The 26340-nt window shown below is 55.5% G+C and overlaps 10 protein-coding genes across 10 annotated transcripts; 4 read left to right on the top strand and 6 right to left on the bottom strand.

Annotated features, from left to right (window-relative positions):
* Positions 1 to 155: 155 nt before the first annotated feature.
* Positions 156 to 389, top strand: PHSY_000665 (hypothetical protein; the record flags this gene model as incomplete). Its single annotated transcript, XM_012331300.1, has 1 exon — positions 156 to 389. The coding sequence occupies one exon, from the start codon at positions 156 to 158 to the stop codon at positions 387 to 389; it is 234 nt and encodes a 77-aa protein (XP_012186690.1).
* Positions 390 to 1464: 1075 nt separating this feature from the next.
* Positions 1465 to 1770, bottom strand: PHSY_000664 (polyketide synthase, putative; the record flags this gene model as incomplete). The annotated part of the gene is made up of 1 exon (XM_012331299.1): positions 1465 to 1770. One exon carries the CDS (start codon positions 1768 to 1770, stop codon positions 1465 to 1467), a length of 306 nt encoding a protein of 101 aa, XP_012186689.1.
* Positions 1771 to 2260: 490 nt separating this feature from the next.
* Positions 2261 to 2803, top strand: PHSY_000663 (nucleoporin; the record flags this gene model as incomplete). Its single annotated transcript, XM_012331298.1, has 1 exon — positions 2261 to 2803. The coding sequence occupies one exon, from the start codon at positions 2261 to 2263 to the stop codon at positions 2801 to 2803; it is 543 nt and encodes a 180-aa protein (XP_012186688.1).
* A 348-nt stretch (positions 2804 to 3151) lies between these two features.
* On the bottom strand, positions 3152 to 4195 carry PHSY_000662 (RNA-directed RNA polymerase; the record flags this gene model as incomplete). The annotated part of the gene is made up of 2 exons (XM_012331297.1): positions 3152 to 3232; positions 3941 to 4195. The coding sequence occupies 2 exons, from the start codon at positions 4193 to 4195 to the stop codon at positions 3152 to 3154; spliced, it is 336 nt and encodes a 111-aa protein (XP_012186687.1).
* Positions 4196 to 9750: 5555 nt separating this feature from the next.
* Positions 9751 to 10035, bottom strand: PHSY_000660 (proline iminopeptidase; the record flags this gene model as incomplete). The annotated part of the gene is made up of 1 exon (XM_012331296.1): positions 9751 to 10035. The coding sequence occupies one exon, from the start codon at positions 10033 to 10035 to the stop codon at positions 9751 to 9753; it is 285 nt and encodes a 94-aa protein (XP_012186686.1).
* Positions 10036 to 10945: 910 nt separating this feature from the next.
* On the bottom strand, positions 10946 to 12160 carry PHSY_000659 (enoyl-CoA hydratase/isomerase; the record flags this gene model as incomplete). The annotated part of the gene is made up of 2 exons (XM_012331295.1): positions 10946 to 11512; positions 11612 to 12160. The coding sequence occupies 2 exons, from the start codon at positions 12158 to 12160 to the stop codon at positions 10946 to 10948; spliced, it is 1116 nt and encodes a 371-aa protein (XP_012186685.1).
* A 1905-nt stretch (positions 12161 to 14065) lies between these two features.
* PHSY_000658 (phosphatidylserine decarboxylase proenzyme) lies at positions 14066 to 15982 on the top strand (the record flags this gene model as incomplete). The annotated part of the gene is made up of 1 exon (XM_012331294.1): positions 14066 to 15982. The coding sequence occupies one exon, from the start codon at positions 14066 to 14068 to the stop codon at positions 15980 to 15982; it is 1917 nt and encodes a 638-aa protein (XP_012186684.1).
* Positions 15983 to 16183: 201 nt separating this feature from the next.
* On the bottom strand, positions 16184 to 17275 carry PHSY_000657 (hypothetical protein; the record flags this gene model as incomplete). The annotated part of the gene is made up of 1 exon (XM_012331293.1): positions 16184 to 17275. The coding sequence occupies one exon, from the start codon at positions 17273 to 17275 to the stop codon at positions 16184 to 16186; it is 1092 nt and encodes a 363-aa protein (XP_012186683.1).
* A 460-nt stretch (positions 17276 to 17735) lies between these two features.
* On the bottom strand, positions 17736 to 21590 carry PHSY_000656 (hypothetical protein; the record flags this gene model as incomplete). Its single annotated transcript, XM_012331292.1, has 1 exon — positions 17736 to 21590. One exon carries the CDS (start codon positions 21588 to 21590, stop codon positions 17736 to 17738), a length of 3855 nt encoding a protein of 1284 aa, XP_012186682.1.
* A 2210-nt stretch (positions 21591 to 23800) lies between these two features.
* On the top strand, positions 23801 to 26062 carry PHSY_000655 (expressed protein; the record flags this gene model as incomplete). Its single annotated transcript, XM_012331291.1, has 1 exon — positions 23801 to 26062. The coding sequence occupies one exon, from the start codon at positions 23801 to 23803 to the stop codon at positions 26060 to 26062; it is 2262 nt and encodes a 753-aa protein (XP_012186681.1).
* Positions 26063 to 26340: the final 278 nt, after the last annotated feature.

The raw sequence follows: 26340 nt of genomic DNA, 5'->3' as shown, positions 1-26340 counted from the left end.
CTTATAAGCAAAATGAGGTTACTCGGTGATGGAGCGAGTGGGTAGGCGGAGGCACGTCCGAGGTGCTTCAGGCGGACCGGGAAATTGGGAGCCAAGGCTGTCTCAGTGTCACGTATGCCATGAAGCAGAAAGTGACAGGGAAAAGAACAGAGCGTATGATAGTGATCAAGGGCACTCGAACAGTACGGTACGCACAATCTCTGTTGACCAGCTTCGAGGGGACTGACGGCGACCTGCCCTCGAGCGTTGACAGGACATTGGACGATGCCGATCAGCCGAAGCGAGCACAGTCTGACAGGACCAACGAACGAACGGTGCCACGGTCCAGCCGCCACTCGATGCGCCACCGAGGCTTTTCATCTGCCATCGCGCACATCATGCAGCGCTAGCTTGCAGACATCGGACAACGAAATGGCCAGGCACCAGGGCAACGGCAGTAACGGGAAAGCCAAGGTTCAAAGCGGACCAGGACTCGGACAGCCCAAGCCTCGCACCGGCCCCCCAGAAGGAGACGCCGGACAGGCACCAGAAAGCTGGCTTTTGGAGGAGGCCGGCCTGGATAAGTGTGCATCTATGATTTGGGTGATTAGCACAAAGAAATCGAGCAATGAGAGGGGAAAATCCCAAGAAGGCAAGTCAAATGTTCTTTGCTGTTGCAGCACGAACTGGGGACAGAGAGAACAAAAATAAAAATTGATGAAGCATATTAATGAATATTCCGAATCGAAATTTACGAACAACGGAAATGAGCAGGATCGATTAGGAGGCCCGCATCGTAAAATATAATATAATAAAAACAAATCTAAGAACCTTAACGTTCAAATTCCGAAAAAAAGAAATTTTATGCACAGCAGCGAAAGGGCATCGAGCGAGCAGAATTGCAGTGACATTTTCCTGGTAGCCTAAAATAAGTGGGGACAATGCGTCCTGTGGGCGGAAGGAGAAAGTACCGAGGCGAGCCCGAGCAATCGTTGGCAAGGAGGTCAAGAGCAGTCATCTGCCATGGAGCTTCGATCGTCTTGGGCATTGTGGGACAGCGTTGTGGGTGGACAAAAACACTCGTCCTTTTCTCAGCCCGGCTGCTTGACAAGATCAATGGCTCTCATGGCCGAGGTGCTTCCAACTCCGAAGCGCAGGCGGAAGCGCAAGCGCACAGATTTTTTCTGGCTGAAGCTTGCACGTATTTCACATAGCTGATCCATTTTTGAGAATCAGGCCTTCGGGCAATGGTCACCCGTGATCCAGGTCTTGCTGGAAGACAAGAAAAAATTCGAAATTATGTTACATGATTGTGCGCATTCGCCAAGAGAAAAAACCGTTATTGGTGAAACTCGACGACAAGCAAGCGCAGTTCATACTCACGATCTGGGAGCTGCCTGAATGGTGAAAGTTTCGATCACAAAGGGGATGAACGGAAACAAGACCTATTCTACCTCCCAGTGACAATGGATGTATCCTCGCCCGCTAGCTAGTCTTGATTTTAGAGCAGAGGAACATGTACATCGGAAAAGGCTGTCCGGAAGGCATTCGTCGCTGAAGGCTGCTGCTGAAGACAGACGTCAGCGTCTGCTGGAACGCTCCAATCACAGGAAGCTGCATGGACTTCTTCCATCTGGAATCGCCCATAGCAGGATTGGCGTCTTTTCGTTTTTGAAGCGTCCCATCGAGACGCACGTCGGGAACGAAACATGAGTTGTGATTGGGACGTGGGGATGCAGTCGACTGCCAGCAACGCTCGATTATGTGGAGCGAGCCATCGAACGTGTACATCGCCGGCTGATACCAGAGTGTCATCCATGCAGCATGTGTGCATATTTCTTCGCTCGATTACGGCAACAATGAGTAAACTTTGGCGGTCGTGACAACGGGTGTACTGGACTCTGTGTAAAAGACAACCTGACCGCAGTTCTTCTTCTGTGCTCCTACTACAGTATCGTCCCATTTTCCCGCCTCCCGTATCCCCACTCCTTTGTATTGAAGTTGTTCATGTCAAACGAAGCCCGCGGTCGACTTCTAGTCAATGAAGGCGTAGTCGGACAGGGCAGAAATCCTTAAAGCGAAACAAAAGACAGAAGAAAGGAAGAAGGGAAAAATCCATTAAACGCAGACATCATGCAGCAGGCTCTTTGAAAATCCTCCACCCATCGTGACACTAGCGCCACATCAGCGTGATTCTTTTCGATTTAGGTTGAAATTCGAAACAATTAATCGTTAATGAAAAGGAAATGTGATCGTGCACCTGAAGTTGCCAGTCGTTCACATGTCGACGTCGATTTCGAAGAGGCAATTCCTGATTGCCTTTTGTGAGAAGCTCGTCCGCAATGCCGTGCGCCCGACGATGGCTGAACCAGCCTTCATTTCTGCTTTGCAAGCCACGCTTTTCTCGACATTCTTGATGTGCTCCCGCCGTTCATCGCCATTGGAGCGGAAATTCCGGGACGAATTTGCACCGAGTGAGAGCTGCAAGCCAGACCGCCGTTGTCTTCTTTCATCGGCCTGGAATTGTCCGTATCAGCCGCAATTTCGATCTTGCCTGAAGCAAAAGATGCAGTACTATGCAGGTCTGGTCATAGTCGAATCGCTGCTCGATGCCACCCTCGATTCACACCTCGACTCGCAACTTCATCGGCTGTCACGATCGCACGCCTTCTCAACGGCGCATCGGGTCCACGAAGCGAGAACGACAAGCTTCTCGCTTCCTCGCTTTCCTTCCAGTCCCCATCTTTTCCGAGACTTCTCTGTCGGCTGGCACTCGCTTCAGCGCTGCTCTTCCACCGTGACGACAATCGCGAATTGCGGCTAGCTCGGACGGCGAAATCCAGATTCAAGTGGCCGGGCGAGTCTAGATTTCGAGCGTGCAAGCCGTACTCAGCGATGGCCTTACCGGCATCCACATGAAAGGCGACGCACCGCGATGGTCAAAGTGCGAGCGCAGGGACGCACCGAGGTCGCGGTGCAGTGGGGGTGGACCAAGTCGTTGTTCGAAAGCACCTGCCGATGCAATCATGCCTTTTCACTCGCGATCGCAGCCTTGGCCCGCGTCGGCGATCTTGCACTTGATTCGCCGATCAGCCAGCCTTGCAGCCTTGCTGTTGCGGTCTGTACTGCAACTTGACCGGTCTCGCACGGTCCGCCGTCTTATCCCCGCAAATCAGTCGTATCTTCCGATGTCCAGCTGTCCGAACTTTTGGATCTCATGTTTCGGACTCATCTGTCCAGCTCGACTGTCCAGCTGTCATCAATGGATGAGGAGATGTCCCGTGGCTACGAGCTTAGTGTTTGAACGAGGAAAGGCAGCGGAATTTCGACGATGGCGTGTGGCTTTTCCAAATTCGAGAAGCTACCGTGGAGCACGGTACAGAGTCGGTTCATTAGAGGATGCGCCACAAATCGCGAGCTGGCGAGGCGGACGCGTCCAGCTAGCGGCATTAACCGAGACCAACACCCTCTCGGTTAAAATCGTCTGAAAGGTGCAACTTCCCAGGAATCGAAAGAAATCGAAATTGCGATGGTGAGGGGATTCGAGCACGAATCGTTCAAGCTAGCTTACCTATATGATGGAAGCAATCAATTCCGATTGGTTTGTCAAACGGGTTCGGCGGCAGTACCAAGTGTCCTCCATTAATTGAGAGACAGGGGTGCTAATGGGCCGAAGTAGACGACGACATGCCGCTAACATTGAAGAGGCTGCAAAGGGCAGTCTGCGCGAGCGGAGTGTTTCGACACATCCGTTCACATGGCTGAAACGACCAAAGGCACGATTTTCGCAGCGAGCGCCGTTTAAGGGCTCCGTTTGAATCGCACAGGCTGGCTCCTGTGCGTCGAGATTCGACCCTTCCTGATTTCTCTGATACAAGATTGCCATCATCGAACGGTCTGATTGGTACTCACTCTGTGTCCTTTCGGCAGTGACAGGATATACTATGCATCACTGTCTCACCTTGACAAGGTCTGCCACCACGTCATCGGTGGCTTGGGAAGATGCCGCAATTGCCTTCAGGCAACTGAAAAGATCGGTCGTCTGACGAGAAAGCCGCGATAGGCTCGATAGATTGAAAATGAAGCCTGTCACGATCAGATCGATCAAGGCAGTACAGCCGCAGGACCGGATTTGAGATGCCGCCGTATCGTTGAATGTGTCAATCTGGATCAGGTCAAGCAGAGATTTAATTGATCCGTGAAGGGCGGAAGGCATCGCTCGATCTGTGCCGGCGAACAGACATGAATGGTTGATAGATGGCTGCTTTGCAAGTGATGACAAAAAGCTACTGTGGTCGACGTTGTCCCGCAATTCGTACACACCAACTTTCCCATGTAACATTATCGCAAGTCGGCACGGACGACATCCAGACACAGTCACATTAGACGAGACGCCGTCGGACAGACTCGCTTGCGTGGCTGGACCTATTCACCGCTTTGCCATCCTTTTCATGCCGCTTCCTCATGGCCGCAAGCACGGGTGAATTTGAAGGGCCGACGGGATTGACGGTGGCATCGTCCAACAGACAGACTAGTCACAGACCTGGCACGGGCAAAATTGAATGCAGTGAGCCAAGCCACTTTCGAACGGAGAAAGAACGTTAAATCGCTGGAAAAGGGGCCGGGCTCCAGAGAACGCCACTTTTTTTTCGAGTGGTCTCGATCGACCAAAAAGCACGATTCCTAAAAAAAGAATGAAGAAAAAAAATCAAAAGGAGAGAAAAACCCTGAACCTTTCAGCTCGCACTGACGAAAATGACGGAGCTTTCGACAGCCGCTTCCAGATCAGATCGGCAAAGAAATCGGGCGGAAGCCTCGATCATCTAGCGACCGTGGGGCTGGACCCGGGAACACATTTTGGCTCAGCAAAAGCCGTCTTCCACCGTACGGTACAGGGTGGCTTCGCCGCCTCGGACATAGGCTTCCATTGAAAATGCAAAGGCCTCGATCTTTGCGTTCAAAAAAGGAGACAGGCACGGGACCATCGAATTGTTGTGACAACGCTCGAACCTGTCCGGTGAGCTACAGCTACGGAATACAACCGCCTTGAAAGAGACGCTCAGCTATGAGGCATACGAGGTCGCACGGTGCAACAAAGCTGGCAGTCAGCCGCGCTTCGAAGCAAAGCCATTTTGACGACACCGGCTCCGTCGGTTCATCTCCGGACCGGGTCGAATGCACGGCAGAAAGACACGGGCTGCAGTCCATCTGCCTCCGCTACAAGTACATGTCGCTTCTTGTGACGCTAGTACCTGAACTGTAACAGTTAGGGAATGACTTGCATCGACGACTGCGTGAAGCGCTTTAGCGAGTCGGAGCTTCTGCTTTCAGCTAGGCGAGACTTGCGACGCGGAAGACTGGACAGCACACATGGACGTGCAGTTCGCTTCGACGAGACAGCAATGCGTGTAGTACGTACGACTCTGAATTTGCAATCACAGCTAGCACATGCATATTTGCCAGCGAAACATTGCAGCTCTCGGGGTTTCCCCTTCACGCGGTCATGCAGGTGTCTTGCAGGCAACGTCTGCCGATGCATGCATTGCTGAAGCGTCACATATTGGCAATCTCGCTTGGCAAGCGAGACAGGCTCACAAGCAAACGGTGCCTACGTCTGCGCTTGCATCGAGACCCTCGCTCGGTCTCGGTGCGCTTGTACCCTCCCCGGAGCCTTTAGCGAGCGGTTCCTACGCTAGCGCTGCACGCATCGTGTACTCTTGGCCCACAGAAGACCGCTATAGGCCTTAAATGGCGACCACAAAGGTCAAGTGATCAAGATCAAGTCGACATCTGATCCGCATTGGCGAAGGCATATTCACACCATGCTGGTTGATAGGACCCACGGCGGAGTCCGACAGATACAGAGCGAGGCAGAGCATGCAGCGCCCCTGTCTTGAACGCAGACACCGCTGGCAGCAGTGGAGCGTAGCTGCGTCTCGTCGTCGCCTCTTGCTCGTCTCGTCTCAAGCACGATAGAGTTAGAGCGGTCAGTAGTCATAAGTGGGCTGCATCGTGGCTCGAGCTGGGTTTTGAAGCTTGAGAAGCTGCGTCTGAATTCGTGAGAAAAGGCTGAGCAAAAGCAATCGCCTTTTCAATTTTCGGCAGTGGGGCGCGTGTAGCGGAACCGCTGTGCCGATCATCGCCAGATTGCAACGCCAAGCGAATTCCTTCGCCACTACGGACACAAGGATTTGAGAGCAGGTCAATTTGAAATGACATCGCTTTTGGTTTTTCAACGGGATAGCGGCTCGATGCGCTCAGCGTCTTGATTGCCAGCACAAATGCTGGGCCAGGATGGTCCCAGGCTGCTGCACGACCCGAGCTCCGATTGCGAGCACAGCGCTTACCATGTGCAGGCACGTTGACAAGAATATCGCTGGCCGCCAGCACGGCGTCATGCTCTAACTCTAACACAAACAGTCAGCGCCACGAGCGGAGCTGTCTCTGTCACTCGCAATGTCACCGTTCTGAGCCCGAATTAGAATGCATCTGAGATCAGCAAGGCGCACTCGCTTTCGCCCTCCGCTACCTGTCCTTGCCGGTGTAGACAAGATCTGCAGATCAATCTACGCCCTTGCGGCTTGTCGATTCCTAGTCCTCGCCAGCCTTTGCACAATCGAGATAAATCGACACCGTGTGGCTCTTTGCTGTAACGTGAAGCAAAGGGTGCGAATCTTCCGATGGCGAGAACCAGCTAGCAGACCAACAATGAGGGTGGCTGCCGGTTGCAGAATCGAGTCTGCAACAGAACGCAGAGCATCGCTCGATCTGGGCATCAGAGTTCGCACGCCGGACGCGTCTCACGCGTCCGAACTCAAGAAGAAAAGTGTTAGTTTCAGGAACCAGCGTTCATGAAAGGTCAAATTTGCCTTATTCTTCCCTCTCGCAAAATTGCTCATTGATTCTCGATTAATTTCCTTCTTTATTTTTCGTTGTTTTTCTTCTTTTTTAGAAAGAATAAAAAGTTCTCTGAGTGACCGCGTGGCTGAACAGACAATTCATTTGCTGGAAAACGGCTGTCTGGGTGTTGGGAAACTGGATCATTCCCACCAAATATATGAAGAAGCCTCTTCTTTTTTGAAGAAGTGGTTCGCCGATCGTGCTGTGGCTTATTTTAACTTACAAACCTTCGCTTGGGAAACATGTACAGCGGCAAAACGAACCAGCCACGCTCTCTCCCCCCCGCGCTGTCTGCCGCACTGTCGCTTCCGTTTCGTTCTCCGCTGCTCGTGGACTCCCTCACTGACTTGCAGCACTTCAGCGCGAAACGCAGTATATCTCTACCGGCAGGAGACTATGATTTGCCCTGCACGACAACATTTGTACCTCGGAGTCAGAGAGGGAGGAGCCTCTAATCAGCGATCGCGACGCTGGCTATCGGCATCGTTCATTGTGCAACAAGATCATTAATGTAAGCCTCGCCGGCCAACGTGCTTCCTCCCGCAGACGAGACCAGCATCAAGACGCCATCATTGGCTGCGTTGATCGCCGTTTGCCGCTTATGCGCCGGCTGCTCAAGACAGTGAACCGACCATGTCGAAAAGCTCACACCTCGAGATTCTGACCGTGCGTGGGTCGTGGCCCTGGCAGCGACAATTGCAAAGCGCAAACTGAGTGAACGGCAAAACTTATCTCCTTGACATCCGCAAGCGAGAAGAGGGTTCTGCGTCGATCAGACAGACGGAAAGGTGTAGCCGAGAGCGGGTCCATGACTACGCGCGTCGATTCAGAGTGCTGCAGGCTTGCATGGGTTGTGCAGAAATCATTCTGCAGGTCGTTCGTGGGTACTGATCATGCATGCATGCAAACAAAAAATTTAGTGCAAGACGTACAGTGAACATCCTCGGTGATGACTGCAACGCGGCTGAGACGCAGCATCGTAGGCTGATGGAGCTCGCCAATTGAATGGTAGCCGATGCAGAACCGAGGCCTTTGACGCTGTCGTCTTTATGAGGGTGTCCTGTAATGCCCTCCAGAATCATCTCGATTAAGCTCAATCTTGGTCGTTGCGGCAATCTCGCTTGCCCTTTGCAGCTAGCGACGATGTCCAGCGTAACGATATATGCTAGTCTTTCTCGCTGGCCGAGCTATTGAAGGCGCCAAACTCGACCTAGTTGTTTTAGCGGTGGCAACCCTGGAAGTCCAGCATGAGCCGAACCGTTGGTTGTGAACATGAAGGCATTGGCTTTGCTGCAATGGACCATGGCGACGTGCCAGGTCTGAAAGGATCGTCCTGCGCTCAGCCCGCGCACAGGCATATTGTTGGCTGTAAAGCGTGCTGAATACTTAGTTCAGAAGAGATGGTCTAAATGGAAACAAAAAGTAGCGTGAGAAAATGGGGCACAAAATTCGATCGCGATTCGACCTCGCCGTGTCTTCCTCGCTCGTTATTCATCGTCTCCCGAAGATGTGAACATCCCCTACAGCATGTAAATATCCCGGTCCTGACACAATCACACCCTTTAACGACATACGAAGACAGAGAGAAATTTGTTGAAGCCGGTGCGCCTTTGTGCAGCACCGGCTCGCTAGTCCAGGGACGGCGGCTATCTAAGTTACGGCGGAGCTGCAAAAATAGCGTCGGCTCTCGGCCCGCAACGTTTCCGCGACTGCAACGTCGGGGCGTTGTCATGAAGTGTCTTTCTGGGGGGCAGGATCTCTGAGAGGTCAGGCAGGGTAGCCGCTTAGCGCTCAGATCTTGGACAAAGGAAAGCGCTTCCCGCCGTTGCTATGAGGACACAGGCAGCTGCACCTCGGGCGCGATCACGCTAGGGCACGGGATTGATTCCCACGGTGAGAACAACGATTCATTGTAACGCTTTTGCCCCGCACTCTGCCGTCGCAGACGTATTTGTACCACGGAACGACGTGCTCAGGTAGCCTAGCGTGTCCGCCTAGGCCGAACAATGGCACTCTCTCAAAGGGCTTCCGTCGGATGCTTTCCTCCCATGGGACGAGGTGCGTTGCGCGGAAGACTATTGGATTGCTTCCATGTCCGGCTAATACGAAGTAGCAAGGGCGTGGTCAGCCGTATCGGCGGGCAGAGTGCACCATCAAGCGTGAGGAAAGTCGGTAATCTTCGAAGTCGTGCTGCACGCTGTTCATGATCCTTCTGAATTTCCTCGAGGCTGTAGCCCAAATCAAGAAACCCGAAGAAGCGAGAATCGGGGCGAAGATAAGCCAACGGGAGATGAGACGATCTCTGAGGTGACTTAGAACGCGTCGACAACGGGACCCCCCATGGATAACGCGGCCGCGTCTCACGAATGCCACGCGAGCGAAAGAAAAAGAACGGGATGTACCATGGATCACATCGCTTTTCAGGCACCTGTTCCATACGCTGTCTCCATGATCCTTTCTCTAGCGGGCCTATGCACAAATTCCAATACATGTTTAGAGAGTAGTGCTTCTTATTTCTTGATTCCCTTATCGCTCGCTCTGGATGTCCTGTTCCAAGTCGGTTTTCGCGGGCTTGATTCTCGAAACGAGCGCGTGGTTCCCACGCCTGTAGTCGATCCCGCAATCCATAGGCGACGGATCTGGAGCATCCATATACTTTGCTTCTGCCGCGAGAGCGTATCTTTCTTGCCCGCCTGTAGCAAATGCAGAACAACTCACCGATGCCTATCGATTCGGCATCGGGATTCGACCCACCGAACAATGTATCGGCATACAGGACACATTGTAGCCGAGGATCGTATCCCACCGGCTTACCCAGGTTGGCATGATTGCACTTCCCTGGATCGTATTGCACCCTGCGGACGTCTAGGATCATGACCACTTCGAATGATGAGACAAAGGCAAGCGCGTGGCTTCGACTCGTTCCTGCAGTCCGGCACAGTAGCGTACCGGAGTTTCAACAGGGTTCGCATCGAAAGCTGCCATCACGTCTCTAGAATACCGTGCCCGTCGCATGACACGATGTTCCAAACACATCGTGTACAATAGTTGGCCGGTCCAACGACAAAGGAGCAGCTTCGAGCCATCCGATGATGTGTCGCGGCGGCTAGCGACACCGACGAGATTCAGCGGAACGTATTCCATCTGCGCTTGCATCTTGTCTGCTGGGTTTCGAGCAAATTGGAAAACGAAAGGAATGAAAACGTGGCAGCTTGCCCAAAAAAAAACTATGTCGACATCGGTGCCTGCTTCGAGCGCGGAACCGCTTATCCGATGAGCCAATGCGGCGTCGAAGTGACTTTCCTCCCATGTTCCTGTGATGCTCGCATGAAGCCGAAAGTGTGTCACATTTGCCCTTTCTCGGTCAGCTCAGGTACACGACAGCTCGCCTAATCCGAACCGACTGGCAAGGTTGTTCCTCCGCCAATGTCTGCAATTCCTCGAATGCTTCTCGCACAAGAGTTGGCCCGACGAGAGACAGCCCGGTACCTGACTATGCAACTTATGTCCCGCACGGCTAGTGAGACCGACACCGTCTCCGCATCATGCAGCGCATCACTGCTCGGACCTGTCCTTGCGAGACGATGTGCTGTCAAACCGACAATCGCCCAAAGCGGGTCCTTGCCACGTTTCGCTCACATCTGCGTGATTAGTCATTCAAAGCGTCTCAGACACAACCACTTCCCGCTTACATCACGCAATCCGCAAAGATCTGTGAATCTCGGCGCCCTTGGCGTGTCTTCGCTGCGGGAGTGAGAGGTGCGAGCTTTGAGCCTAGCTCGTCTTCCAAACTTGATGTGACCACCGCGGCTCTGTAGAGGAGACGGTGCATCGGTTTTGTAATGCAGCCGAGACCAAGGTGGCAAGTCACGCACAGCTTCGCCGCAGCGGTAAAGCATCGTTAAGAGTCGGAAATGGTGCGATTGATACGACCGATCGATCTGATGTGAGGCGGCTGATCGGCGATACGGAGTAACTTCTGCGAGGTACTGACATTCATCGAGTCGACACAATCAAGAATGGCTGGTAACAATCTCCAACAGCAACAGGCTGAGCAGAACAACATTTAAAAGAGGTCACACTGGGGATAACGGCGGATAGCCTCAGAGCTTCGATCGTGGTTCGCTGGCAGGTGGCGCCAAGGGAAGTGGGTTGTACCACTTCGGGTTGCGTTTCTGTGACAGGGGCAGTGTGTGAAGTGGACAGATTTTCGCGGTGTCAGCAAGAGAGCGCCAGTGATGCTGAAGCGGGGTGTCACTTGACAAATGACACGGCCCACGCAACGACAGAGACTCACGCCTTTGAAAGCTTCCAAGCCTTCGTTGATGTTCTTGCCGACGTAGAGCAATCGACTTCTGTCGGACAACATGTTGTCCCGCGCCGAGGCATCGATGTCGCCACTTGTCGAGTCCCGAGCCATGACCAGAGCCGACTTGGTGACCAGCACGCTATCAGGACTGTTGTGCGTCAACTGGACGGCAATGTCGATTGCGGCCTGATCGACCGCAGCCTGACCGAGTTCCTCTGATGTTGATTTTGCAACATCGACAAGATGGTTGACCATGTTGTATCTATCGTGAGCTTCTTTGGCGCTGATGGGCTTGCCGAGGAGGAGCAGCTCAGACGCTCGTTGCTGCATGAAAACATCAGATCAAACGGCAGAAGGTTGACGAGCAAGGTCAGCTTAACATGCAATGAGGACGAAAGCAGAAAGAGGTGTAGAGATACTTACGTGACCACACAGCTGCGTCAGTCGAGGAATACCACCCATGGCAGCGACAACACCTCTTGCTACCTCGGGCAAGCCGATGACGGATCGAGTGCTTGCCACTACCATGTCGCAATTGAGGATGGTCTCGGTGCCGCCGCCCATGCAGATACCGTCGACGGCGGCGATGATGGGCTTGGCACTCCTCCGCGCACTCATGCCTCCGAAGCCACCGCGTTTGAGTCTCTGAATGGACTTGGCCACCTCAGCGTCTGACTGCATGGGTTGGCCCGTGGCGTGTGGGATGGTATCCGAAGTCTGATTCTTGCTGAGCCAGTCCTTGAGATCTTGACCGGCGCAGAAGGCCCTGCCTTTACCGGCGAGGATGATGACCCAGAGGGAAGGCTCGGACTCGAACCAGTCGAACACGCGGCAGATGTCGTCTTCCATAGCATCGGTCATGGAGTTGAGCTGTTTGGGCCTGTTGAGCGTCATTTGGAGCACATGACGCGCAGGAGTGGTGAGGATCAAGTGCGAGCCCACCTTGGGCATGACGAGGTTTGAGGAGGACATGTTGACGCTCGCGGTCAAAGACGGGTTGGCAATGGCTTGACGTGCTTCTGGATTGTCTGCTAGCTTGATATGGATGAACTATTGGAGCTGCGTTGGTGGTGTGATCGAAGACAAGAGGCAATTTCGCTAGCTGGCGTGGTGTTGAGCAAGTCAATGATCAGTAGAGTACGTTGGTGAAGCGCTTCGACCAGGCAAGGAGGAAAGTATTGCCGGTTGTTCGGCGCTTTCCTGGCCGGCAGTCAAGGAAAATGCGGGGAAGGCATTCGCATCTCCCGATTGGCCTCGAAGCTAGGAATGCCCGATTTTACGATTGGGCTGATCCTCCACATGCACAGCATCCACAGGAGCTCGCTTCAACGAGACAGGTAAGGTACCCGTGAAGGAGGATCCGCCGGAGAACATGCATTGCGCAGCAATTCGAGACACTAACTTATCAGGAATCGTCGTACGCTTCGAGGCTAGGTTGCCGGGCTTTTGCTGCTATCTCTCTACACTACCATCACCTCCCTACTCTCGCAACTGGCTCATCCAACAAAACACGACACGATGACTGACGGCTCCGACATCATCCTCATCCTTGGTGAGTAGGCAACCTCGTTCTTCCGCGCAGCGTGCATCCATCCGTCGTTTTTGTCTTGCTAACCTGTGCTCATTCTTTCTATCGTAACACACAACCGAATCTGCGATCGACAGTGGCTCTCATCTTGCCGCCGGCAGCTGTGGCTTTCATCACGGGCGTGAGTGGAGAGCTTTGATTGAGATTGTTCGAAGCGGTAAACAGAAACTCACTGTATCGATGTTTTCCTTTTTCGACTCTTGACGTGGTCAGTGCTCCTGTGATCTGGCGATCAACATCCTCCTGACCATTCTTGGGTGAGTGAAAGATCAAGCAACTCCGACCAAAGGGACATTTTTCTGACCAGTCTTCGGTTCTGTCTATGCTTTCGCGCGCTCGTTCTTGCGTTACCGTCTTACAGGTACTTCCCAGGACACATCCATGCATGTAAGTGACTCTCTCTGCACAGTTGATGGACCGACAATCATGCTGATCCACACAAGCTTTCTCCTTGCTCCCTCCACACATGTCGACTTGCAGTCTGGCTAATCTACAAGAAAATGAAAGCCGAGGAGCGCTTCAACGGCGCCGTCAAGTACACTGGCAACGGCGAGTGGGTGCCCCAGTACGCTCAGCCTGTCCACGGAGGACCACCTCCTACCTATGGATCCATGCAGTGAAGGCTGCGATCCAGCTGTAGCAGCTACAGTGCTCGAGACAATCTAGTGGGGTCCAGCAAACACTAGTACGTCGGTCGGCACTAACCCGCTGGCTTGCGACCTTGTGCAAGTCTCTGCAGCCCCATTTGCTCCCTTTGGAAGCTTTGATAAGCTTCTTGCTGTATCAGAAGTCTCGTACTGATGTGCTATAGAAACGTCCCCGTTTCAGACATGTGTCCATGTGGTTACGATCGGCATCGTGTTTGAGGCGCTTGGACTCTGAGGTCTGGGGTAAAACCTTATTTGGCTGAGAAAAGCTTGCTACGCTGCACAGCCAAATACGCTGTAATTTCAGGCGTTCTACAAGCCAGATCACATGGCTTCGATGACGCAGTGCGATTTCTCGGGAGCGTGAATAGCGTAGCCTGATTGAGCCTTTTCCCTTTCTCGCTTTCAAACACTCAATCAATCCAACCCATCGGCTTGGCCAATGCTTTTCGCCAATTACATTTCACTCGATTCTTCCAATTCGAACCGTGCTTGCTTCAATCATCACATCGACGTTCGCCTTCGCTCAGCAAACTCGACACATACTTCACCCCATCACCGCGTCGATCAAGTGACGTTCTGCTCTTGCGCCTTTGCGCATTCAAGCTGGTCTTTCCCCAATTGGACTGCTTGATTCTGTAGATGAGAGCCACGCATCTGCGGCCTCGTGCCGCCAGCGACCTCGTACGCATCTTTGCCTCGACAGAAACTATGATCATACGTTCCTCTCTTTTATCGCCTCGATCAATAGCCACAGCATCGCCGTCTCTCCGCCACTCCGCACTCGGAGCTGTACCGCAACTCGTCTCTTCGAGACGCTACTACAGCCGCGATCCGCTTCAAGCTGAACACGAAGCCAACACAGTCAGAGGCAACCGCGCCGCTCGAAGCCGCATCGAGCAACACTCACGGCAAGATGAACAAGGCAAACAAAAGGAGCAGCAAGGCTCATACAAGCAAAAGCTTTCGAGGTCGTGGTCTGACACTCCCATCAAGTGGTATCCCATCCCAATCCTACTCGGCGCCGTCGTGCTTGTCGGCGTGCAGGCGCGCAGAAACTACGTCGCAGAGCAGAACGGCAAAGGTGTCGGGACCAAGATCGTCGACGAGAATGGCCAAGTCGTCAAGATGCAAGGTCCTTGGACCGTCTATGTCATCGGTGCGCTTCCACTCAACGCCATCTCGCGCGCATGGGGCTGGGCGAACAACATCACGCTCCCCGTCTGGTTCAGACCCTTCGGTTTCAAACTCTACGCCTACATCTTTGGCTGCAACTTGGACGAGATGAAGGATCCCGACCTCACGCACTACAAGAGTCTTGGCGAGTTCTTCTACCGCGAGCTCAAGGAGGGCGTCAGACCGATCGACGAAAGCATCCTCGTCTCTCCTGCCGACGGAAAGGTGTTGCATTTCGGCGAGATTGCTGGTCGACGCGTTGAGCAGGTCAAGGGCATCACATACTCGCTCGATGCTCTGCTCGGAGTATCCAGCGCTCCGGAAGCTACCGAGCAGGTGGTCGGCAATTCGCTCGAGGACGACTCTGAACACGAACGCCTCGACGACTCCCAATTCGCGTCAGTCAACGGCATCGACTACACCCTCGACGAGCTTCTCGGTGACGAAAAGAGCAAGTCGGCTGTGCCTGACCCCGACGAGACTCCCAAGCGGAAGGGATTCTGGAAAAAGTTCGTCAAGGGGTCCTACTGGAAGTCGTGGGTCAAGCGATCGTCGGCTTCGGGCTCGAATACGACTGGCATCCCACCAACCGCCAGTAAAAGCGGCAACGTCGCAGGCGACAAAGATGATGACGACGACGACGATGACGAGGATCAGCCCAAGGTCGATCCTTCCGCTCCCAAGAAACCAAAGCAGATCGACGACGCAGGTATGCCTGAGCCCGATACCCCCGAGGTGCTTGGCCGCTACGCCAACGTCGCCTACGAGATGGGCGTCGGCGCTCTTCCGCCTCTGCTGCAGCCCCATTCGCCCGGCTCAAAAGGTGTCAAGGAGGGGAACAAGCTCTTCTTCTGCGTCATCTACCTGGCTCCAGGCGACTACCATCGCTTCCACAGCCCTACCAACTGGGTTGCTGAGCGTCGACGACATTTCCGTGGAGAGCTCTACTCGGTCTCGCCCTACATGGCCAGGCGCCTGTCGAATCTGTTCGTGCTCAACGAGCGAGTCGCCCTGCTCGGTCGATGGAGGCACGGCTTTTTTGGCATGGTCCCCGTCGGTGCGACCAACGTCGGCTCCATCCGCATCAACTTTGACAAGGCGCTGCGCACCAACGTTCGAAAGCAGCGGTACCTCGCCGGCACGTACTCCGAGGCCTCGTACTCGAAAGCGAGCAAGCTCCTCGGCGGTCAGCCGCTGGGAGCGGGCGACGAGATGGGCGGCTTCCTGCTCGGATCCACCATCGTGCTCGTGTTCGAAGCGCCCAGCGAGTTCCGCTTCGATCTCAAGCCCGAACAGTTGGTCAAGGTGGGTCAACGTTTGGGGGATGTCCGTCAGCCTCTGTTGGAAGAGAGCCAGGACAAGAAGAACGGCCGCCAGGTGTGACGTTGCTCGTTTCGTACAATCTAGAACTCTGTTATACCCTGACTAGCGAATATCGTCTGCCGTTCAACACGAGCAGCCATCTGCGAGACGTGCCCTGTCCGCGCATCTTCACTCTTTTGGCGAGATACAAACATGCATTTGCGAAGAGATTTCTCGGACCCTAGTGTACAAGTGAGATGAAAGCGTTTGCCCAAGCAGGTATCATACACGAGCGCCGAGGTCTTGGAGTAGATCGTCCATGGTCTGTCGAAGTTGTTTTTGCATGTCTGGTGTAGCTTCGAGACCTTTGATTGCCTGTTTTTTTTGCCGTTGAAGGTTCGAGCGTGAGTAGCTTGTTCTTTGACTTGTCGATTGAGGAGGTTTGGTGCTGGAGGTACTTACCGATTCTAGAGCGTTCAAGGACTCCCTTGCGTCTGTCTGGATAGCATCGCTTCTGGCCCTTGTTTGGAGCAGTTCTCTATGGATCACATGGTTCTCCTTCCTGACCGTCTCCAATTCCTTCCTCAGTATCTCAATTCTTCTCTCCTGATCAGGTATCGCTCTCGCTGAAACCGCTGTTTGCAAATCCATCTCTTTCCGCCAAACATCCATGATCTCCACCGCACCTTCCCGATACCCCGCTTGATACCTTGCATCCGCTTCTTGTGTCAATCGATGCAGAGATGCGAGTTTGGCTTCGAGGTCGTTGGATTCGATCAGCTTTTCGGATTCGTCGATGATGGCGGCTTTGAGTTGGGCGACAAACTGTTGGCGAAGAGCTTCGACGGATTCCGTGTCGATGTGCGGGAGAGCTTTGACGAAGCTAGAGCGGGTGGCGCGGTGTTCGATCAGATCGAGGAAGCGGAACAGTGCTTGTCGCAGTCGATCTAGGCGTACGTTGACGTCTGGCTCGACAGCAACTTCGGTGGTGATGGTGGATTTGCGCGCTTTCTTATTCGATGGCTCCGAGGACGGTGCGGATGACGGCACAGTTGCTGATGTTCGACTTTTACGACTGCTTCGCGGAGAAGGTTTGTGAACGGTCTCGTCGATGACCGCAGTCGCTTGTTCCACTGCTGCCGCTTCCGCCTCTTCACTGTTGTCTGCTGCGGCATCCTGTGCTGACTGTGTTGGTGTGTCTTCAACGGGTATGAGAGCAGCAGTAGCTGACGCGGATGTGGAGCCTTCCGCATCGAGTGCCTCTCTCTGAAACTGGAATGACGTCTCCCGCTCTTCGTGGACCCTTTCCTGCTCCATGACGAGTTGCTCGTCTGCATTGTGCGGTTCCGGCGTGGATTGCACCTCTGACGACATGCTGATTGTGTGTCGATCGAGGATCGGTACAAAACCTCCAGGATGTTTCGGCAAAGCCTCGATGAGTCGTCAGCAGAAGTATCGGATCCAATTCTTCGAGTGTTCGGTCGATCGATGTGTGGTACGGGGATCAGCTCGTGAGTCTGCGAGTGTGTGGGATGGTCTCAACGAACGGGGGACCGATACAGAGACGAGAGACGAATCGGGCTACGTTGGCGAAGACCTGCAAGAATCAAGTTGGTGGAGGAGAAAGGGTGTCATGTTGTTCTCAACGCGTCACGCGCGACTCAAAAGCTCACTTAGCACGCACCAAAAAATCGCAACCCTTTGACATACACTCCGATCTCACACTCGAAATATTTCGAACAGCTGTTCATCTTTCCACTCGCATCATCCACCAAGGTCACTAGACCCGAACCGGGCCTGACAAACAACAAGTTGAGCAGGCGATGAGCAACACCTACCAAGCTCTAGCATGGACAGGACATTCGCGACCTCTTTTGAACCAAGAATCGATGCAGCCGCGATGGAAGTAGCACAGGCACGGCAAGCGCGCAATCGTGCTGTTGGCGACGAACTCCTCCATGCAGATGGAGCATTCCTTGCCTACGATGGGCGAGTCTTCGGGCAGCTTGTAGACCAAGTATCTTCCACCCTGCATGCTCCCACCTCCGCCGTTCTCGAGACAGTTTCGCACGTGGGCCTCCTGCTCCTCGGATCCGCCGAGCGCCGAGAGCGTGGTAGAGCAGACGGGACACTCGGTCAGCTCGCTGGCCCGGCTCGAGACATCGCTCGGGGGCGCCAACGTCGTTCGAGGTCCGCCGTCGTCCAATTGCGTCTCCCAAGCAGAGCGACTAGAAGTGTCTCCCACACCCCGTGCACGTGAGGCAGCCATCATGGCTTCGCCGCCCCTCATGTTCTGCAGCTGAGGAGGTAGTTGCAGTTCAGCATGGCACCCGTTGCAGACTCGCGTCGGAGCCAGCACCTCCGAGGCTGCCATGCCCGGAAGGCTCGGATCCACCACGATCTCGGCCATTCTGAGCTGTGCGCGCTTCGACGAGCATGCGTCGCAAAAGATGCGCCCACAACGTCGACAGTGATGCTTGCGCAGGAAGAATGTGAAGTGACGACCGCAACCTCGGCAGTCCTTGACCTCTTCGTCGCGCTGCCACTGCGGCTGCAAATTCTGCTCGCGCATCGCCGGACCTTGGCGCAGCGTCACCTTGTTAGGCGCCTCGTTGGTCGGCACGCGGAACTCACGGTTCGCCGCAAGGTCGGCGCTTCTTGCTGCAGCTAGCGACGTCCCTGCCTCGGATGGTGCGACGCTGTTGCGCAGCATCGAAGCGGCACTGCTCTGTCGTTGCGCAAGCGAAGGCCGAGAGAGCGTGCCTGAAGTCTCGCCGTTCACCAGACGCGTGGGAACGGACGCGCCATCATCCTTGTACGAGTTGGGATAGATGAACTCATCGTCGTCATCGTCCCCCGCATCTTCGTCCTCATCCTCGTCCAGACCCGTTGCTTCACGCAGCTGACCGAGTTGCAGTGTGTACTCCTTGCGCAACTCTTCGGCTCGGCTCCTGCGCTCGACGTCATCGTCTTCAAACGCCGCACGCAGCTCCGTGTTGGCCATGACTAGACGAGCGATACGCCTTGCGAGCTCGTCGCGATCGGCGCCGATTGCATCGGCGGGTGTCGCGCCAGAAGCGGCGCTGGCGCCAGCAAGTGCCTTGGCTCGACTAACGTAGTCGGCGTCCGGACCAAGCTGCGAGCATTCCAGCTTGGCAGCCTCCTGCGCAGCCATGATGGCCGCGGTGGAGAGGCCATGGCCAACGCCTCCATGAGCGTCAGAACCATCGCTGGCTGCCGAGCGCTCCAGGCCGGCAGCGCTGGCACCCTCGCACGCTTCCAGATCGTCACCAAATTCGATGTCGAGACGACGTCGCAGCACGCGGATCCATCGTCTGCGGCGCACCCATCCGCTCGAGGAAGCCTCTTGCTCGGCCTGTGCGCTGGCCATGCCCGCTCCTCCCGTGAGAGCCCTCGTGACAGATGCACTGAGACCGCGTCCTTCGAGCAGACGCTCGAGCGGCGGTGGTGGCTGGGACGACCACTTGTCGTCGAGCGCGTCAAAGGACTGTGCGTACTGCCAGCCGTGTTCGACATCTACGAGCGGGTGGGTTGTATCCAATTGCCATTCACTCAGCCAGAAGTGGGAGGTGTCACCATGACCATCTTGAGAAGAAGGTGCTTCAGCGCTGGAAGCATTGCGACGAGCTCGCAGCACAGATTCGGGTGTAGGTGTGCTTGCCATGTCGTCGTCGTGGCCGGTGTGCGCATGGGACGCTGCCCGTTGCGCCGCGATGGCCGCTCCTCGTCGTCGTGCAGCCGCTGGACTCAGGCGCGTGCGAAGGCGCAGCTTGTACGGCACTGAGCGCGTGGGAAGACCTACGTCGTCCTGACGCATGGGTGTATGACGCGTGCGACTCGGCGCCAGAGGTCCCGGCGGCATGGAGCTCGGCGAACGTCTGTCTGGTTTGTGCGCGCGGGCTGCGCTCGAGGAGCTCCATCGCGGCTTGGCCCCATTCATGGCGAGCGTCTGCAGACGTGTGTCGAGTCGCTGATTCTCGTGAAGAATGATAGGCACGGTCGTGTGCAAGGCGAGCGGCTCGTACGGACCGCGTCCTGGAATGATACCGCCTGCTCGAGAAAGAGCCGTGGGGGCGAATTTAGAGGCGTTCCAGCGTTCGGCTTCGTACCGCTCCAGAATCTCGCAGATGTAAACTTCGAAGGTGGCGGCTGCAACGTCAAAGGCGGTCTCTCCGGCAGCATTTCGCACAAAAGGGTCGGCATGGTATTTCGAGGTGAGATGACGTACGATGGGAAGGTGACCTTTGGAGGCGGCGTTCATGAGCGGTGTCCACGCACCTCTGCCACCTTGGATGTCGATATGGGCACGGCCGCGATCAACGAGCAGACGCACTAGGTCGAGATAGCCTCTGCTGCAGGCATTGTGGAGTGCAGTCCAGCCATCTGCATCTTTAGCGTTGGCGTCTGCGCCGTGAGACAAGAGGAGCGAGGCGACGGAAAGCTTGCCTGCCATGGCGGCTTTGTGGAGGGCGGTCTCGCCTTCGCGATCCTCCATCTCTACGATTGCGCCTGCTTCGGTGATGAGCCAGCGCGCAATATCGGTCTTGCCTTCCTTGGCCGCAAAGTGTAGAGGAACGAGACCATTGCCCGGATTAGGGTCGTTGGCGAGCGAAAACATAGAGGTGCCATTTCGTTGAGCTGTTTGGAAGAAGGACTGCAGGTCGGAGAGCGGACCGCGGCTGCAAAGCTGGGCCAAAGCGTCGTATTCGAGGCTCGTAACATGGTCTAGTGAAGGCTGTTCTTGCACGCTCGCAGCAGCTATGTTGCGTTGAGATGGGGAGGATGCGAGGCTCGTGGAAGGCTGCTGTGGCTCTTTGTCGGAATCTCCCAGCGTGGCGATAGGTGCAGGGTCGGCGACATCTTCTTGCTCGCCTGATATCGCTGCTTGGTCTTCACTGTGATGGCCGGCTCCTGGATACACAAAGGCAGCTTCATCATTGTCGTCGTCGTCGTCCCCGTCATCGACGTCTGCGGGCGCAACTGATCCTTCTAGGGCATGTTCGGCCTGCATGCCGTTCTGATGTCGGATTGTTTCGTCGCCTTCTTGCTCGATAGCTTCTGCCGCTGGATCAGGAGGCATGCCGGACTGATGCGGCTCAGAATGGTCGAGGGGAGCGCGGAGAGGCTCAGGTGAGACCGTGTTGGAGCTGTGTGTACTCGTGAGTGGGTCAACGAAATCATGAGCGCCATCGTCGGTCTCGCTCTGCGGTTGCACATAACGGGCTGGCTGGAAGACGGAGGCTTTTGCAGAAAGCGTGCTTTGCGAAACCTTGGGAGGCTGGGAAGGGGCGGAAGAGGATGCCCATAAATTCTCGGCCTCGTACGGCGCGAACTTGGGTCTGCGAGCGTTCGCAGCTCCAGAAGCTGGCTTTGCACCGAAGGAGGAGCTGTCGCGGGTCAGCCGAGCAGATAAGCCGATGGAAGGGAAACCTGAGGCATCGTGAACGGACTGAGCATCGTTGTTGAGCCGCAGATGAGCGGGAGCGTGCATGCTGGCGCTTGCTCCTCCATTGGCTTGGTCGGTACGAGGTCGGACCTGGTCCTGGTGGGTGGAGGAGGAGGAGGTTGCGAGGTCAGCCCAGACGTCATGGTCGGATGCTGTAGCTGTATCACCAAGACTGTGACCGGTGGTCACGGAGTCGGGTATCGTCATGTCGACGCACACCATGCGGCAACGCAAGGACGACGGAACAAGAGTGCTGCTGTTGCAAGGATGACGAACAAGATCATCTGTGGTTCGAGTTGAAATCGGCAGAAGCTCACTCCACACGACACCAAACCTTGTCTCGAGCACTTTTTCGAGTGACCTGCGTGTGGACAGCTGCACCAGAGCGTGCGTGCGTACGGTGGTTGCATGTGTTAATTTGCTCAGTCGTATCTCAAGTGTTGGACTCTTGAGTTCTGGACGGCTCAATGTCATGATTATGTAAAGCGCGCTGGACGCGTGTCGCGATTTCAAAGAAGTGCCTTTTTCCTCTGAGACCAACATAGCAAGCGCTGTCGATCTGCCGTGCATAAGCGAGGACGAGGCGAATTTGACAGCGCACCAAGATTCCAGATCGAAAAGGCTCTCTGTTGCTTCGCTTCGCCGATGGCTCGAAAGTCGTTGTGTCGGGTCGAGTCTCGACAATCGCTTTCCAGAACCTTTGCTATGCGGCGACTTGACGAGTGGGTTCCAATCGCCGTCAACAGATGAGATCTGCAAATGGCAGCTCAAAATTCCCACAATCGCCAATAAAGCCCGAGCTGCATTTCGAGTTTCAAGAGGAACGCCGAGCCTGTGTGTTGTCTACTGAAGCACCGCAGCTTTGAAGGTCTCGCCCTTGCAACGTGTTGATCATGTTGCTGCTCACGTCACAGAGGCGGCAAGGATCTGTCCGACTGGGGAAGGTAGACCATCGATGAGAAGCCAAGGCACCCATGCCCACCGAAACTCTCGCCATGGAATCGTCGATCTCGCACTTGCTCCCTAGATGGCGGTGCGCTCGTTTGAAGCGACGGCCCCTTTCTCGAAGCTTGCTAGAGCCGAATCCACCCGCTCTTCAGATCTACGCTGATCGCACGAGAGAAGAAAGGCGAGAGGCGGTGCCGCGATTACGTAGTTGAGTCCTCAAGCTGACTCTGCGGAAAGCGAGCCTGTTTGCCTGCAGTCGCAAGCTTTGCATGTGCATCATCGAGGGCGACCAGAGCGTCCATCTGTCTGGGGCAAGAACCAACAACTGAGACGCTGGCACAGTGCTGTGCCCAACTGAACTCATGCTTTCGCGCTCAACTTGGCGTGCTCTCCTCTCTCCGAAAAGTCACATTTCTCGATGGGCACGCTGCCAAAATCGCACACACGCACACACGCGGCATGCAGCTCATGCAAAACGCGCCCACTGCTTCGGCAGCCAGTCCGAGCTTTGTTCTTCCTGGCACCTCGCCTGTGTAAATCGAGTGCGGCCACTGGCCTCGGCAGCTCCGACGGCTGCGCTTGTTCTCCATCCACGAGTTGGTGCTTCTCTCTCCGTTCTTTGCTCAGGAAAGCCTTTGTTGCCTGCACTTTGCCCCTCTGCGCCGTACGCCCTCGGAAAGAGGTGGGATAAGTTACAAGCAAATCGCCACTGCGGCTTGCGGAAGGTGATGCCTTTTCGGGCAAGCGCTCACAGACCCGTTCGAATGCATGACTTGTGACGTTGAAGGGAGACAAGGAAAAAGAGAGTAAGGACGTGTGCAAGGGTCAGGGCAGACTAAGCCAGGCCAAGCCCAAGACAAGCCAAGCCAACCCTCGTGATGCACTTACTGTACTCCGAGACTGCCTGCACGCGAGCCGCCTTTGCCCCTCCTCAGCTGGGCAAGTGTGGGTGTTTGTGTGTGTAAGTTTGTCTTCCGCTCATCCTCTCCGCCGTCATCTCCATTCGTCGGTGTTGGAGCTACTGTCCCTCCTCTCACCATCCACATCTGTCGCTTCAGGCCATCTCTCACACTCTTTGCCCGTTCTGTCCACCCAGCTCATCGTCACTCTCTTCAAGACACTGTCTTTTCAATTCCAAACAAGACCAACCTGCCCTGCGGACCGCGGACGCTGGACGTTTCCTCTTGCATCGCCATACCCAACCAGCCGACTGGATTGTTCCGTCCTGCTCCGTCTTCATCTCTTGTCTTCCGGCACCCATCTGCAATTGCAACAGGTCCTTCGATCCACGTACTCGCCACACAATCATCGACAGCCCTGGTGGCTTCACCACACACACGCACACACCCACAGCCTTCCATCCTATCGGCTTGTCATCGACCCTCAGACATCCGGCTCGTCGACTGTAAGCTTGCTTCCCGAAGTGCCAAGATATGGCCCCATCGGCTTGGGCAGGCGAGTCTTCGTCCAGTGTTGCCGTTTCCATGAATCCACGCGACTCGCGCGTCGTCAGCATCTACGACAAGTACCTCTACGATCCAAGAGATCTTGAGTCATCCGATCCCCGTCGTCGTGAGCTCGCGCGCAAGGCGAGTCAACTCAAACTTCACGGTCAACCTGCTAACAATATGGACGCCAACGGCCTGAGACACGGCGGTCCCCGTACTCAGGTCCCCGCCCAAGGCAAAAGCACGACCATCTCAAACGCGACCAAAGCTGCCGATGGTCTCACAACCAGCTCGGCCAACGCTGCCACCTCGAGCAGACGACCAAGCGACGGAGGCGCATCCGTGCCTCATCAGGATCACACTCACGACCGCGATTCTGGTGCATTCGGTCTAGGCCTTGGTATGCTCGGTGGAAGCGACTCAGAGTCCGACTCGGACAGCGACGATGATCGCCCCACTCGAAACAATTCAAGTCTTGACGAGCTACACCGCAGCCAGGATTCCCATCGACCCGACAGCTGGACGGACCGCGCAGTTGCCGTCGGTCATCGTCCTCCCGACAACGCCTCTCAGAACCCGCCTTCGCTGAAACTCATGGCGCTCAAATCGGCAAAGCAATCTGCTCACCTATCGGGCTCATCTCACGACGACAGAACGAGCAGGCTAGCCGTCGACAACAACAACTTCGTTGACCGCACTTCACGTCATGGAAGTACCATCGGCTTTGCTGGTCCGCCCACGGATAATCACGCTCCACCGAAACCGGCCGATCCCGCTGATGCATCCAAAAGGCTCAGCGCTAGGACTGCCCTGACCAAGCAGCTCGGTCTGGTCACCCCAAACCCGGAGCCGACTGGACCGCAATCCAATAGAGGTCCTTCGCCCGACCCGCGTGCCGGTCCTCACGACTACTTCGACAGTCGTGCTCCTACCGTCGTCCAAGCCCGCTCGCCACACCGGAATCCAGGCCCTGCCCCCATCGACGTTGCTCGCGCTCAGCAGCACGGCTTGAACACCTCACAGTACAGCGCGCACGGTGCGTCCTCGCCTATGGGCTCCCAACATGGCTCTGTCTCTACTCCCAACAGCGCCACGCCCCTTCGATCCCCGGGTTACGGTGCTCCAGGCATGCCATCGCCCAACTACCCGCACGGACAGGCTCCGTTGCCGCCAAACATTCTGCAGCGAGGGCCACCTTCACCATACGACCAGCGAGGCCCACCACCTCCCGGTGGTCTCGGTGGACCTGGCGTGCCGAGCCATCCTTCTTCGCTTCAGGCAGCATCCGGTACGAGGCCTCCTCCTCAGCACATGCAAGGAGGACCTCGCCCGCAAGATCGTGGTGGACCTGCGAGCAACAGAGGGCCACCGGGGCCGAGCCGCAACTTTGGTCCTTCCTTCTCGGACGCTCCAGGTCCGTCCAAGCGCCAGTCGATCTTCCGCCGATCCATGGCCATGTTGGGCGGTGGCGGCCCACATATGGGCCCTCCCGGCAACGGTCCTGGTCCCAACGGTGCTGCACAGTCTCAGCCTGGCCAAAAGCGTCGATCATTCTTTCGACGAAGCATGGCCATGCTCACAGGAAACAATGGCTCTGCCCAACCACCACAGCAACAGCAGATGCGGATGCCCGCTCCAGCCGTTCCTCTCGCTGCGCCTGCGCCGCGCGTGAAAGGCCTGCAGGACGACTATGAAAAGCCCGACCACCCTCGCAAGTCGCAGTTTCTCGGAGCAGGAGGCGATGGCGCAGAGTGGGATACCGACGGCGAAGGTGCCAAATTCTGGCGTCGCTTCTCCGTCGCGCAGAAAGCCGCTGGCACGCATAAAGTCGAAGATGGCAGCAGAGCCTGGATGGCTTCTATGGCTAGCGGCAGGAGGAAGCTCATCGTCATGGGCTCCATCGCTCTGGTCATTCTGGTGGGCATCATTGTTGGTGTCATCGTGTGGAGAGAGATCAAATCACCATCGGGATCCACCTCGGACGAGCCCACCTCCATCTACAAAGCCAATCTCGGAGCAAAGGACAGTCCGGCCGCATCTTCTTCCACCCAGAGATCCGCGACTTCTACCACCAGGAAGGCCAAAGCTACGGCGACCGCCACATCGACAAGCTCGAGCTGGTACTCCAGGTCGGTATCCGATGATGTCAACAATCAAGAAGATGTAGCACACTCACGCCGCGCCGTCGCGCACGAGCTCCGTGCGCAGAGGATGCGAAAGCGTCACTTTGGCCGCGCCGTCGTAGCTGTATCGCCTCCACAACACGAGCAGCGAGCTTCCCTCGCCGAGCTCGACTGAAGCGAGCATCATCGCAAACAGAGTATGGAAACTAGCTCTGCCTGTCTCTCGATATCCATGCATAGACTCCACTATCTACACTCCTTTGTTTCGTTTGCATTCCCTACCCTTTCATAGAGCCCGTCCGCTTGCTTTTGTTTCTGTTCTCGAGTCAAGTCGCATCACATTCATTGTCTTTCTCGTCCTGCTTCCCATCGTCGTGCGTTCCGATCGTCATCAAGACTATGCTGGTGAATTTTGTGTCGATCGTGCTCGCGGGAGATGGTTTTGGCATGCTG

This window comes from Pseudozyma hubeiensis (genome assembly GCF_000403515.1).
Source record: "Pseudozyma hubeiensis SY62 DNA, scaffold: PHS9, whole genome shotgun sequence".
Taxonomy (NCBI): Eukaryota; Fungi; Basidiomycota; class Ustilaginomycetes; order Ustilaginales; family Ustilaginaceae; genus Pseudozyma; species Pseudozyma hubeiensis.
Note: the sequence above shows the minus strand (reverse complement) of the source record. Positions and strands in the feature narration are given on the sequence as shown.